At 37.7% G+C, this 14,257-nt stretch overlaps 2 protein-coding genes across 3 annotated transcripts; both read left to right on the forward strand.

The window, feature by feature from the left end:
* Positions 1 to 1,033: 1,033 nt before the first annotated feature.
* LOC116311997 (C-type lectin domain family 6 member A-like) lies at positions 1,034 to 7,032 on the forward strand. 2 transcript variants are annotated; one of them, XM_031729256.2, is made up of 6 exons: positions 1,034 to 1,228; positions 1,969 to 2,058; positions 3,524 to 3,688; positions 4,784 to 4,935; positions 5,413 to 5,537; positions 6,831 to 7,032. In XM_031729256.2, the coding sequence occupies exons 1-6, from the start codon at positions 1,162 to 1,164 to the stop codon at positions 6,985 to 6,987; spliced, it is 756 nt and encodes a 251-aa protein (XP_031585116.1). In that variant the 5' UTR covers positions 1,034 to 1,161; the 3' UTR covers positions 6,988 to 7,032. The 2 variants fall into 2 exon arrangements, with proteins under 2 accessions (XP_031585116.1, XP_031585125.1); XM_031729265.2 differs by lacking the exon at positions 1,969 to 2,058.
* A 970-nt stretch (positions 7,033 to 8,002) lies between these two features.
* Positions 8,003 to 13,195, forward strand: LOC116312009 (cytochrome c oxidase subunit 6B1-like). Its single transcript, XM_031729276.2, has 4 exons — positions 8,003 to 8,134; positions 8,734 to 8,857; positions 12,685 to 12,785; positions 13,039 to 13,195. The coding sequence occupies exons 2-4, from the start codon at positions 8,752 to 8,754 to the stop codon at positions 13,090 to 13,092; spliced, it is 261 nt and encodes an 86-aa protein (XP_031585136.1). The 5' UTR covers positions 8,003 to 8,134; positions 8,734 to 8,751; the 3' UTR covers positions 13,093 to 13,195.
* The last annotated feature ends 1,062 nt before the right edge of the window (positions 13,196 to 14,257 follow it).

The following is a 14,257-nucleotide window of genomic DNA, read 5'->3' on the forward strand; positions in this document are numbered from 1 at the left end:
GTAGTGGTTCTCAAAATATATAGTGGGCCCCCTGGTGGGGCTTAAAGTAAATGCAAGGAAGTGTTACCAGCCAACAAGGGGGAAATATGTAGAGAAACTAATCAGAATTTAAGAAAAATGAACAGGAAAATCATTCTAAAAGGAATCTTGGTTGGTCATTACTGTTAATGATTCATAATAGGTGTAAATGTGAGCATGAAGGATTGCCTGTCTCTCTGCGTTACACAGAAAGCCTCTCACCTTATGACAGAAGGCAAAGGCTCCAGCCCCAGAGAACTGGGTAAGCTGCTAAGAAAATGGCTCTTTTAGAAGAAAGTGCCACTGCAGATCACACACAGCTGTTTTGACTGATCACTTTAATTCTAAACTTTTTTTACCCTGATGGGAGTGCTCTCTTTAGAGATTCCTCCGTCCATTATAAACAAGCTTTCAATGAATGTTTTTACCAGGATGACAGTTATGTAAAGCATATGGCCTCTGCAGCCACAAGATCTAAATAAGCAGTGCAAAATGTTGGGTTGACATGTTTAACCGCTTATATATTTATATTGTGAAGGAATAGCTTTCAACCCTCATCCATAAAACTGAAAAATAAATGCCAAAGAGTGCAGACGCTATTCTAGCAGTAGGCGGTGGCCTAATATCTTAACAACAAACTTTAATTCATTTTTTTCCTTTAATATGTCGCCCATGCATACATTGAAATGTGTATGCATCTATGTTCCCCCTTTTTTAGAGGTTAATGCCATTTTCAGGTATAAAGAAGGTTAGATGAAGGGATGAATTTGGTCTGGCAGCAAACATTTTCCATGGGTGTCCCTAATAGGGTGGTATGTGTAGTTATTTGGTAGGTAAACTAACTGTATGTTGATTTTAACACACACTAATGGAGAAATAAAGAATGACTTTGACTCTTCCTCTAACAGACTTGTTTGGTTATCAGACCCAGCTCTGCTTTGCATATGGCTGCAGGGGAGTCAGTATTTTAATATTCATATGAGATACTGGACATCATTCCACATCAATCCCTCAACAGAGGAACGCTGGGCTGTTCCTTTGTACCTGCTGCTGGAAAACAAAGGATTGTTGGTGACTGAAAAGTTATGCATCCATGCTGTAATAACCTAAAAATCCTATGCTGATTCTCTGCTGGATGAGACCATGGGAGTGAATAATGGATCGACTCTGCTTGAAGAAGAAAAAAAGCTGGAAGCATCCACAGACAGAAGTAATTAGCTTTTCTTTTTTATAAAGTATTTCAATTGGTTTTATTTATTTATTTATTTGGTATTAGTCATTTCTTTAACACTAAATTCAATTGCATGCATGGGTTGTGTCGAGTGGGTTTAAGAAGAACACTGTTGAGGTGTACTCATTATCATGTTAGCTAATGATTTAATTAATGAGCTCATTCTGCTTTGAAGAAGCAGAGATGACAACAATAGTGACTGTAACATAATGAAAATGTTCCCACTCATCCACGGTGGTGTCTGCTTGACTTATGCTTTTTAGCTCTATAGTCGCCTCATCCTTTACTTTAGAGTGAATTTTATTTTCTGGGTTTGTAACATGGATTTTGAAAATGCAACATCAACAATATTTCTTTTAAGAAACAATCTACAGACTTGGGATCAGAGAGATGTTTGAAGTCATCACGGCAGATTTCTCCAAATTAGAGCTAAATTTATCAATGCATTGATCTGCCTGTGTCTGATGCAACCCATACATATCAACCATGCAGGGAAACAAGTCAGCTATGTCTGAAAGCTATCATCCAAAAAAGCAGTCCAATGCAACAACACAAAAAGAGATGCTGTATTTGAACAGGAATATTCTGCTGGCCTGTTGGACTTATTTGGGTGAAAAGGTCTTTTATGAAATTCCCAGGCTTGCCTCCTCCTGTTGAAATATATAAAAGGTCTATAAATGTTTAAGTGTTTTTCTTTTTTCCCTGTGTTGTTGTGTCAGCTCTCTCAGGTCACTACAGACAGCTGGCTCATTACTTCTGTCTGCTCTGCTTTCTACTGACCATCATCATTCTGCTCCAGACTCTCTGCTGTGAGTGCCTCTTTGCATCTATAAAACTCACTGACCAATGGGAACAGGTTACTGAAGGAGATAATGTGCTGATATATATATAAGACTTTAAACTGATATTTTGAATATTTTCAAATAATTTACAATAATTTACAAAGTTGAGTTTATCTCTACACTGCACCTGCCTGTACATGGCATTAAACCACTTTAGTCTATGTTGAACCTACAGCTCAGTGGTGACTGAGACACTGCCTGTCCTCGTTGGCCAAATCTATACTCAAAGGTTTAAAGAAATTAAAAACAGAAAGAATGGATTTCATTAGTGAAGTAACACACATCATGTTGGATAAAAACGTAGGCCTTTTTTGAAAGTGAGTGTAATAGATCCTCACTAATAGTGGAGCTCAGAATAATATGGTTTTTAAAGTTCTCCAAGCGAATGTTATTAGCATAGCGAAATTTGGCTGTGTTGTTATGTAGAGTGGACCCGCATTCACGCTGGCAAATGTAACTTGTTGCCCAGGTGTTTCCTTTTGCATTGATTGTGCTCACACAAAGGAGTTGTGCGTAACTAGCCTTCTTTCATTCACTCTTTCCATCTGCTGGTGCACAGATGTCGAGGTGTTCTGGCTACCACACAAAAACGGCTCATCTAAACGAAAACAAAGACGCATATATTACTTACGGCAGCGTGAAAAGCTTTGAACCACTGCTTGGCTTCAAAATGAACACAGGACCAGAAAATAACTGCAGCTGTTCAGAGAAAATGCAGTGAAGAGGAGCCTCAAAACAACAGTCACCACTCAAGAGATTGCAGGTGTGAAAATGTCACACGATTCAGACAGCAGAATTACACAGGCTGGATTGTAAGACGTAGACCTCTTAGCAGTCATAGAATTTTTTACTAGAACTTTACAAAATAGACTTTTTAAGTATTTTTGTTTTGTTAAATGTCTGAAGGAGAGGTCAGAGGTCAAATGTGGCATGACATTTAAAATCTAAACTTTTTGAGTAATTGTTTTTACAGACAGAATGATACTGAATATCAAAAACACCACAAGTTTGAGGTTATTATTATTAAATGTTACCAGGAGTCTCTAATTTTATGTCATTGTCGCATTTTTGTCAACTTTAAATGCCAAAAGGGACAAAAATTCATTCATTTTCTTCGACGCTGGTAATAATGCAGGAAAATTTTACCATGATTCTGGTGTTTCAACAAAAACAGGCCGGGTCTTCTGTCAGTTTGTCGAGAAATAAATCTGTCGGTCTCTCCCTCTTATTTTAGAATTAATTCTTTTATGCGATGGCTTGCAGAGAGGATTAACTCTGCTCTTTTTGAATCATCCCTTTTTTCACCTCTGTCAGTCTGCTTTGCTTTCTTTTCTGCTTTATTATCCCGTATCCATGGTAACGGGTGATGGGACATTGTGTATGCAATTTTCTGACACTGTGCTGCGTGTGTCGTGTGTGTTTGATACCACAGTGGTTCAGCTCACACTGGTGTCTCAGTCCCAGTCGGCCCTGCAGGAAAACAAACTGAGAGGTTTGAGAATCGGGCTGGAGAAGCTCAACCAGTCATATCAGCTCCTGTTCTCCCAGTACCCTTCTCTAAACCAGTACTGCCCGATCAGCAACGCTACCACTGGTGGTGAGTCTGGGTGCTTTTTTATTCAGAGCTACAAGTGTTAAGAGAAAATCCAGAGAAAAAAACCATTTTTTTACACCCACAAAAATCACAACTTTTTGAAGATGTTCCTGTGACAGTTCCTCGTACACAGTGTGTCTGTTTTCAGGCATTTCTATGGCCAGACTTCAAAACTGACGCATCAGTGGATAACTCGGTGGTTTTAGTGCAAAGGTTGTCTTTGGGTGAAGGTTTACCTGAGGCTTGGCTCTAATAATAAGGCTGTAACAGATTAGTAAAGAAGCTAATGAATCCATTATATAAAGGTCGAGTGTTTAACTACAGACAAGTTTGTGAGAAACTGTAAATGTCTTTTATACCACAAACTCTTTCAATCAGTTTCAGTTTGGTCATTTTCTTTCTACCACATAATGTCCCAGTCACGCAGATTAAATATAGACAACTGTTTACAAAAAACCCAGTTGACAAAGAAGCTCTGATTTCCATTATGCTGTGAAAAAGACAAACAACTCGAGCGTGATTGCGCATTTCAGATTCAGATAACAGATCCACTTTGAGCTTTTGTATCATATTACATATGATGAGTTTCCAATATATTAGATAAACTGATTTAAACCAGTGAAACTGGATCTGTAATATTAGTCTGTTTGTTTTCAGTCTATAATCAGTGATATAAATAAAGTAGAAAACATATTTATACCACTTAATATGACACCACATAAAAACACACTACTATAAAACTATTAAAGGCTTTTCAAAATGAAACCTGACATTAACACCTTCAGACTGTCGGGCTGTAGTAAATTTTAAATGGTTGTAGCTAATAAACAATACAAATTTAAGTCTTGATTATGGAGCACTGTATTGTTATTTAATCATTTACACATTCAAAAGGATTTTAGTGCTGTTGTAGGATTATTTCATACTGAGAACAGTGATACTGCACTGGGATGTAAAGGAGAGCAATGCTAGGAAATTTCAAATCACTGCTGAAACTTGACCATGGCTTAGATTAAAACAAACTTTGAGGGGTGAGTAATCTGAGCCACATCATTTACCTATTCTTTTTTATTATTATTATTATTGTTGCTCACTCAGAAAGAGAGTGCAGCCTATGCTTACCTGGCTGGACGCCTCAGGGACAGAAATGTTTCCTCTTCAGCCAGGACAGAGCTGACTGGATCAGCAGTCAGTACCACTGCATGGCACTGGGGGGCGTTATGGCTATAATAAGGACAGAAGAGGAGCAGGTGAATGCACACACACACACACACACACTACTCTGTACACCTGCTCTGTCCTGTCATTTCCAGTTTATATTTATTCATCAAGCACATAATAAATATTAAATTAGCTTTGCTGGAATCCTCTCACAAATCTTCTTCCCTGCATTAATGACATATTCAGCTTCTGTCCAGTTGTAAATATTTGACATGCTCTTCCTGATATGTCCTACCTTTTGGACACACTATATGACATACAGATTCATACCAGCAGGAAGAGAAGTTAAGAATAGATTTAAGACCTCCATGAAATATGGAGACGTCTGCAGGAGCAGCCAGTGCTTGAGGTCAAATGAGGTTTTGTGTTTCGCTCTTTTGCTGTAGATGTGACACAGTTTGTGTTCTTGACTGATCAACAGTAAAGAGGATGAACTAATTCTAGAGTAAAGGTTGAGAAAATAAGGCTTCTGTCTGCAAAATGGTAACGTTTGACATGTTTCTCAGGAGTTTCTGTGGGAGAAGGCCCAGAGTCTGAGTCAGGGGGACTCATACTGGGTCGGCCTGAGGAGCAGCGGCGCTGACGGGGGCTGGCAGTGGAGCGATGGCTCGCTGCTGGAGAAGGGACCACAGTGAGTATGATGACAGGCATGAGGAAGAGGAGGAGGTGGTGCAGGGCAAACAGGGCTCATAAGGTGAAGAGCGAGCATGCACTGATCTCTCCTCCTTAAGTTTGTCTCAGGCTGAGGACATTTCGCCAGATCAGCTGTCAGGACACAAAACTATGTAAAGACTGGATATTAAAAATGTATGTGTTCCTGTCCATAGTCAAACATTCCTCATGCTCTAAATATAAAAATACATTCACATTAATTACACCGAGCCACTTTAATGTCATCTGTCATTTGCTGTGCTTGTTTTAAGCTGGTTTCCTTTGTGCAGTTTTCACCATTTCATTCTGCAACATTGCATTTACCTGTTATCTCCCATTTCGGAATTTAAGAAGATGATAAAGACTTTATCCAGTAATTTGTCTGTTATTTTTAAAAAGCAGTTGAAATAATAATAATATTATTAATAGCAATATTAGCAATATTAACAGTAATTGTAAGAATAAATGGTAAATGGCTTGTATTTATATAGCGCTTTAATAGTCCCTAAGGACACCAAAGCGCTTTACATATCCAGTCATCCACCCATTCACACACACATTCACACACTAGTAGTAATAGTAGTATTAATATTTATAGAATAATAATATTAATAGTACTATTAATAATAACATAACAGGTGCATTTAAACAATTGATAATTAACAATGATGAACATAATTTAAGTAAAATGCTAAAATTAAAGAGCAGATAATAAACTGGAATATGAGTTTGATCTTAATTTTAAAGATGACAACACAATAAAATACATAGTAGTTAATTATAAGAAGCATAAGATTTAAGTAGCAGTAAAATGTTTATTGGAATAAAATATTATCAGATTTTTTCCCTTCCTGTTTGTATATACTATTTAAACTGATCAGCCACAATATTAAAACTACCTGATGAATATTATTACAGTATCTTTGTGCTGTGGTGCCCCACACTGAGGGATGAGCTAAGATCCTCTGAGGCTTTCTTTGTGTGGCACATACTGAGCATGCCCAAAAAGATCTCTGGAATTTGGAGGTCTTGGTCTTGAATTCAGTAAAACACAACATTGTAGTGAGATTATAAAAGGTAATCACCCATCAGTAGTTGTGGATTATGTATAAATGAGATTTGCAAAGCAGCTGAGAATTTCACTCCTAAGCAACCTAACCACGGTGTCTTCCCACTGTGGATTTACTGTGAGGGGATTAAAACACGGTGGGAGTTTTATTATGAACTTTAACAGAATAAATGCCATGGTAACAGAATAAAGTGTGCGTTGCAGGTTTTGGGCACGTGATCCGGATAACGCGGGTGAAAGCAGGGAGGATCTGTGTGGTCGACTCACCCCGAGGGTCGTGTACAGCAGGAGCTGGTTCACCTTCAGATGCTCCAACAAGCTGAGGACAATCTGTGAGAGGAAGCAAGCTTCTCTGACCTGACACCAAAATATCTTTTATAGCAAATAAACATTTTACTCAAGAAAATCCCCCGTGTTTTTCTGTGCTTTCATTGTGTTTTTCAGCTTCATTTTTTATATCCAATATCTATCTACAATTATTGATTTATTTATTTTGGGGGGTCAAACTCAAACTAATGCAAATAAAACCTTATATGAGATCTTCCCAGGTTATGCACAGGAGGCTAAAGTTTATCCTGTTAATTTTATAGCTTATTATTATTATTCACTACTAATTTGGAGCTTCAGGAATTGTCTGCCTTGATCCATCAATTTGATCTTTAAATTTTGTAGCTATGCAAATTTTAATATATTCATAATTGTATCATGTTTGTTGTGTGAAGAGGAATGAAAGTCAGTAGAACAGGACAGGATACATGTGCGTGAAGGAGGGAGACAGTTGTAATAGTCCAGCTGCAAGGCGCAAGCGAAGGTGGGTGAATTTAAACACTTGGGGTCAACCAGCAAAAGCAACAGGGTAGAGCGGGTGGAGGTGAGTGTCAGGGGTGAACTGTAACAGAAAAACAGCAGGGAGTGTTAAAGGGAAGGTTTACAAGAGACACAATGTATGATTTGGGTGTGGTGACAATAACAAAAGGACAGGAGGCCAAGATGGAGATGCTCAGATTTATATTGGGAGCGTCCCGCATGGATTAGAAATGAATACATCAGAGGTCCAGCTCAGGTCAAGCGATGTGGACACAAGGTTACTGCGATGGTTTAGATTTTATTTATATGTGTATTCCAAGACGCTCAAAGGCACCTTACAAGCAATTAAAGACCAAAATCATGGTATGCTTTAAAAACAACATTTGGAAAAGACCATAAAATAAAAAAGTCAACAATACAGAATCAAACAGAACAGACGTGCTGATGCAAAGAAGTAAACTTTAAGTATGGCTGCTTTATGCAACATCTTTTAGTCCTTTATGTTAAAATAAATCTGTGCCTGTACCTCCTGTATATGTCCAGCAAGTGGCAGTGCTGCCTTTCCACACATTGGTGGAGGCGCCATTTTTTTTGTGTGGTTTTTTTTGGCCGTTTTTTCCCAGCATGCTTTGCGAGCGCACTGTCTTTCAAAGCTAGAGGACGCCGGGAGCACGGGTTACAACAGAATTGATTTGTCGACGGTAAGCCGGTTTTCTTAAGGTTTCTACGTGAATAGCGAGTCGATAATAATTTATTTTAAGTGTGTGAGCAGTTTAGAGCCTCTGTGAGTTGTTTTGGTGCTTTTTTCTTTTTGTTCTGTTGTAAAATTGTTAAAAAAAAAAATGTTCGAGCTGTGTGCGATTAGCAAACAGCTGAGCAGGATTAATATTAACTTTCTATTTTTATCGATAACGTCGTTAATGAACGGGATTCATCAGGACTCTAGTTTTATTTTCCAGTTACTGGCAGGGAAAATGGGCCTAATGTCAAATTAGAAGTTAGTTTTGCTTATGCCGAACTCCATTTGAACGAGCTGTATTTTTACTCTTTTGTCTGATATTATTTAACACATATTTAAGACCACAGTGGATCACGTTTCACATGTCGGTGTAGTCACGTGTTTAAATCGGCACACAGCTTAAATGTTTGCAGTTAAAGAGGGCAGCTTAAAGATATATTATTTAAGTAGCTCTGACTGACTATTATTAGGATACTTTGTGGATATGAATGCTTTCTTGTAGTCCGTGTGTGCAACATGATTTCATTTAAGGGTTGCTCACATGCTGTTGATCCTGTGCAGACCTCCAGCAGCTGAAAAATGTCAGACGCTGTCCAGGAGAAGATCAAGAACTACAGGACGGCTCCGTTTGATGCCCGCTTCCCCAACACCAACCAGACACGCAACTGTTTCCAGAACTACCTGGGTAAATGAGACGTCTGCTGCACACAGTGTCGATGCAAAGTGATGTCAACCTTTGTCATAATTCAGTGTTTTCTTCCATCAGACCAACGCAGGTCCAGTCCCTTGTTTCCTCTTACACTGAGTACAGCATGAACTTTTAATTCAGACAGGTAAAAATGGCCACAGGTTATTTGCACCTTTGCTCTTCAGCTTTGCCTGGGTCTCTTCACTCCACCGCAGACTGTCATAATGTTTGGCTTCTCATAAGTGTGTGAAGAACAGGAGACCTGCAAATCTGCTGAGCGTTGCGAGTCTTTCGGGGCCTTCAGCTGATATTCTCACTTATTTGCTTGCTTTTTTTCCCCTCATTTTGATTTTACCATCTAATCACACAAAAGCTGCTTTTGGCATGCCTTTGGCATGTTTGCTGAGTATTTCCAATACTTGGCTGCAGAATTCGTTGTTTTCATTTGAGACTTATTGAGGGTTTAAACTGCAGCAGTTCTCACTTCCAAACTTCTTCTGGTCATTTTTGTTTCTGCATTTCTTAATTTATAAAGAAATGTGAGACAAGGAGTTTTGACAATGGACACAACCCATGCTTGATGTCTGATTTTCAATATTTAAATCAATCAAAGTTGCTTTGCTGCTAGTTTCTATTTCAAATGAAAACTCAAAGAATTAAACACATCTCCTTCTGTGCCAAAGCTCAGTGTGATGGTGGATCTGCTGCAGACTAAATGCACTCTCTAATTATCTCTTTAATCGCTGCTGTGTTTCAGCTTCACTTTAGACGTATTGATCCGTCTGCTTATGTAATGAATGCTTTGATTAATGCTGCTTCTCTGCTGATTTTTCAGAGTAAAGGTTTGCATCAGTCTTTGTGGAAGTGCAGTAAAAACTAAATGCCACCCAGACACAGAGACTCAGTTTAACTCTGAAGTGACTGTAACCAAAATCATTTTGGTAATCTGATTTTGAATAACTGTTACTTAATGTTACAGGACTGTTACTTGAATTGACCAATAACAATGCTGTGACACTTTAGTTTTGCACTTCAGGGTAAAAAAGCTGTACATGGGGGAAGTTTGATTTCTGCCATAAAGGCCTTTATTCCATGCCTACAACAGTGAAACACACCTATGATCTTTTCTCAGGCATAACCAGTCAGGCTAATGAAACTCCTGTTTATAGCAGGGTTTGAAGCCAGAAGTTACCTTATGTGAACGATGGGGTACAACGCAATCGGTAATGCTTGGTTAGCAAGCTGCATTCATAAACCATTCAGGTGCAACACACTGATATCTATTTATCAATTTGTCATTTAACAAAATGACAAATTGATAAATGGTAAATAACAGAGTAACAAAATACAAAAACTTGACTCACCAAAACTAAAGCACACTCTTCCTGGATGATCATCTATTAAAAATGCCCAAACATCATAGAGATGGTTGGGAGGTCCAGTTCAGTGACTAGTTATCAGACGTTAGGCCTGGCAGACAGCGTTTGCTTCAGTTCACTGTTGAACGTTTATCTGAGGCTGTTATGAAGGGAGAACTCTCTGTAGAGACCAAAACCATTTGTGTAGCATGCTGTAAACACGTTTACTTCTGCTGTGAAGTTGGATGTTGGGAATCACTTCTGCAGTCAGGCTTGAGTGCCCATTAGAAAACCTTTTTGGTGCGTTTGCACTGGCTTCATTTTTAAGCTGTGGAGGAAGAGGATGGATGGATTGATGCACTTTGATCTAAAATAAGCGTGTTGAACGCTCGATTTTAAACAGGAAGGGGAAAAAAGAATTTGCTATGAGTGGTTGACAAATAGGAAGTTATTTTTCCTTGTTTTTGTATAAATTACCACTTATTTATTTTACCATGAATACTTACGTTTGTTGGACTTATTGTATAACAGCTGAAAATTACACCAGTTTTAAGAGGAGTGATAACTGCATCTCCCCTGATGCAATACCCAACTGTGGGTCCAATCCATTTGTGGTTATTTTATACATGTCAGTGTTAGTTATTGTATTCAAAAATATGTCAAGTACTTATTTCAACTTTGATCAGATAAATCTTTATTTTTAATCAATAATAATAAAATCATCAAATATTTTAAGGATAAAACATAATTTCTCAAAAGTTCCAAAGTAACTTTGATATCTCAACATTCAATCTGATGGTAAAATAATTTTTTATTTTTTCACACACTTACATTCATTTAATGTCTTTGACAAATGCATGATAATTTCATTTTAAAACAACTATATGGCAAACATAATTAATTTTATTTAAAAAAAAAAAAAAATTTAAGAACTGAATTCACCAGAAGTCTGACGGGAAACTGTGCTGTTTAAAAAATGCAAGAGAATAGACTGTCAGCGTAATAAATTACTAGAGTAATTCATTATGAACTTCTTGTCCAGTTATAATCATTTCTTCAGTCTTTTTTATTGACTAGTTTATTATTTTACTCACTCAGTCTGAAACTCAGGAGCTCAAACTAAACTCGTGATGTATCTGAATTATATTTTTTAAATTGTATTTGAACGCAATGTTAAATTACAATTTTATTTTTGTTACAAGTTTCTTTAAAATTTCCTGTCCTGTGACGTGACAGCCTAAACGCATCACGTCGATGGACACTTGAGTTTATGTGCCCGTTTAGTTATCAGAATCATGGTTATCACAGGACAACAAACTTTTGATGATCTACAAATATAGGGAAATATTTGAATAATCCTCAGAGAAAACCTGACTCACACGGAGTCTTCTGGCTCATGGACTCCACACGATCACAGGCAAAGATCAGGATATGTTATCAAACCACAGGACAGTGTTTTCAATAACAAGTTGCATGAAATTCATACACTTCAGAAAATATATGCATGGACAGAAACAGATTGTGTAAGGGTTTTTTTTTTTTTTTTGAGCGAGAATAAATGTCAGGGGTTTATCAGCATTTTAAGATTTGTGGTTCTTAATTATAAAAGTTAATAGTGACTGAACCGTGGTTGTTTATGGTCACATAATGAAACCGTGTTGACATTTGGCTCAAAAAAAAAAAAAAACCTAAATGATGTTTGGGTTTCTAACAACAGTTCCATGTAAGATAAATGAAGACAATGGACTTTGAAACTATCGTGTCACAGCAGCGTCAGCACATATAATGGGTAGTTTCCTACTGAACTCCAGAGAGGATGATTTGTTTGGGGGTTTTTTTGTTTTTTTAAATCTGATTGATTTGGTCACACTGCTGGCTGTGGGTTTTGGAGCATTTTTATTAAAGTCACATGAAAAATGTCTTGCTGTCAAATATAGATCATTCAAGAAGTTTGTGCTTCCGTTTTAGTGAGTGAAATTCAAGTGTTTTACTGGCCTGTTACTTAGCACCTATTAGCAGGTGTATTGCACCTGTGCAAGTATGAACATACAGCTTGCTAGCAACGTAGCATTATACCCTCTTGTCCATATACGGTCTCTTCTGGCTTCCAAAAACTAACAGGGCGACAGCTAAAACGCTGATGTTGAAGTTTCAAGTGAATGTAAACAGTCTATGGTTTGATTTCTGTAGGTCTACACTTCTTCCACAAGCCATGCGTTAGTGTGACATTGTGGTGAGTGACTCTGATGGTCCTAGAGTGACAATAGTATGATTTTGGAGGACAAGTGCAGATTGCAGATAAACCAGTGAGGTACAGAATCAGGCTCATTTATCTCCTTCGAGTCCTTGAGTCAGATAAAGGACTCGAGGACTTTGACAGAGTTAAATTATCACCGACTGGCTTTGCTGGCTGTTTAGTGTCCATCTCTGGTTTGACAGCTCTTCTCCCTCTTTGTTTTGTTACAGACTTCTACAGATGTAACAAAGTTCTGTCAGCCAAAGACCAGGACACGGCTCCCTGTGACTGGTACCGCAGAGTCTACAAGAGTCTCTGCCCAATCAGCTGGGTAAGTTACACGTGAAACAAATCGCACTATCTCACTCGGCTGCACCTTCATTTGCTTCTGGTCCAAAATTCTTGGTTTTAATTTTGGTTTTGACTGATTTTAGTCATCAGTTTTCTTTTTCACTCATCGCCTAGAAGCTCTACATTTAAAGTTGTAAAAATCACAACTGTGTTTCAGGTTAGTTTCCACTCTAGGTGTGGATTTATTGCTCCATTTTTTTGATTTTCTCCTGTGTTTTTTTTCTCTCCTGCAGGTTCAGAAATGGGACGATCAGATAGAGGCAGGAAGCTTCCCTGGGAAGATTTAAGGAAACGTTGATCTCCATCCAATTTTCTCATCTTCAGATATAAAAGTGAAACACTGCAATATTTCTGTACAAAAATGGTTTAATAAAATATTACTATGAGTCATGTCTGACTTTTGCTAATTGACAGTTGTAATTTACAGTTTACTCAGGCTTTTAGCTGTGTCTGTGCGGCAGCCATTATAACAACTGTTTGAATTCTCTAAATACTATGGAAAGTTGCTTCAATGCTTCCTTTATTACCTCCTTTAGGAGAGGAAACACTTTACCATCCTTTATGGTAAGAAAGAAGATAATGCTGACCCACAATGCAAAAGTGTTGCATCATCAGACAGTTCATGAAAACAAACAATCAGTATAAATGTTAAGTGGTGCGCATCATTATATACATTACTTATTGTGCCATAATTTGCTTTTGAACTTTAACGTTATTCAAGATTTTTAACAAAAAATAAGAGCGCTAAAAGCTGTTCTAGAGATGCAGCTCAAAACAACTGAACTGAAAACAAGAAAAACACAAACAGTCATTCTTCTGAAATGTACCTGTAAAAATAACTTTCAACATAAACTGTAAACCTTGATTTTATGCTGTCAAAAAGACCCTTATTTTGAAAAGTCTAGACACCACTTACAAGGCCTCTATCTCCAAGGCATGTCTGTATGTCCAGATTTTAAATAATCATTTTTAATGCGTTCTCTTTAATTATTAAGCTGTTAACACTGCTCTTAGCAATTGGGGCGTGGGAAACGTGTGCTCAGGTCAAACTACTAAGACAAAGAATGGTTATTTTGTATTTGAATCTCAAATGAAGCAAGTTAAAAGTACAAAGCAGGTGATGGATAAAACATGTTTGCATGAAGTGAAATGTAACCCTATTTCATTTATACAGCCATACAACGGGTTTAGTAAGATGTAATACATCTTATAGCCTTTTGTGTGTATGTGAAAGAAACACTAGAGAAAAGTAGAGGTGGAGAGGATTCTCTTCTGGGAAAGGTAGACAGTTATTGTAGCATTAGTGTATGTGTGAAAATGACGGGAAGAAACTGCACAGAAGAACTAAATAAAAATGCTGCTGAGAAAACCACCTCACCACAAGGTCCCTTTAATGGTGCTTTATATCATATCGCATGATCTTCATCAGCAAGTGAAGAGCAGATGTCACAG

This window comes from Oreochromis aureus, linkage group 22 (genome assembly GCF_013358895.1).
Source record: "Oreochromis aureus strain Israel breed Guangdong linkage group 22, ZZ_aureus, whole genome shotgun sequence".
NCBI classification, from domain to species: domain Eukaryota; kingdom Metazoa; phylum Chordata; class Actinopteri; order Cichliformes; family Cichlidae; genus Oreochromis; species Oreochromis aureus.

Coding starts and splice junctions, on each gene's coding strand:
- LOC116311997 (XM_031729256.2), top strand. CDS start 1,162: ATGGGAGTGAATAATGGATCGACTCTGCTTGAAGAAGAAAAAAAGCTG. Junction 2,059..3,523: donor TCTGCTCCAGACTCTCTGCT/GTGAGTGCCTCT, acceptor TTGATACCACAG/TGGTTCAGCTCACACTGGTG. Junction 5,538..6,830: donor CTGCTGGAGAAGGGACCACA/GTGAGTATGATG, acceptor TGTGCGTTGCAG/GTTTTGGGCACGTGATCCGG.
- LOC116312009 (XM_031729276.2), top strand. CDS start 8,752: ATGTCAGACGCTGTCCAGGAGAAGATCAAGAACTACAGGACGGCTCCG. Junction 8,858..12,684: donor CTGTTTCCAGAACTACCTGG/GTAAATGAGACG, acceptor GTTTTGTTACAG/ACTTCTACAGATGTAACAAA. Junction 12,786..13,038: donor GTCTCTGCCCAATCAGCTGG/GTAAGTTACACG, acceptor TCTCTCCTGCAG/GTTCAGAAATGGGACGATCA.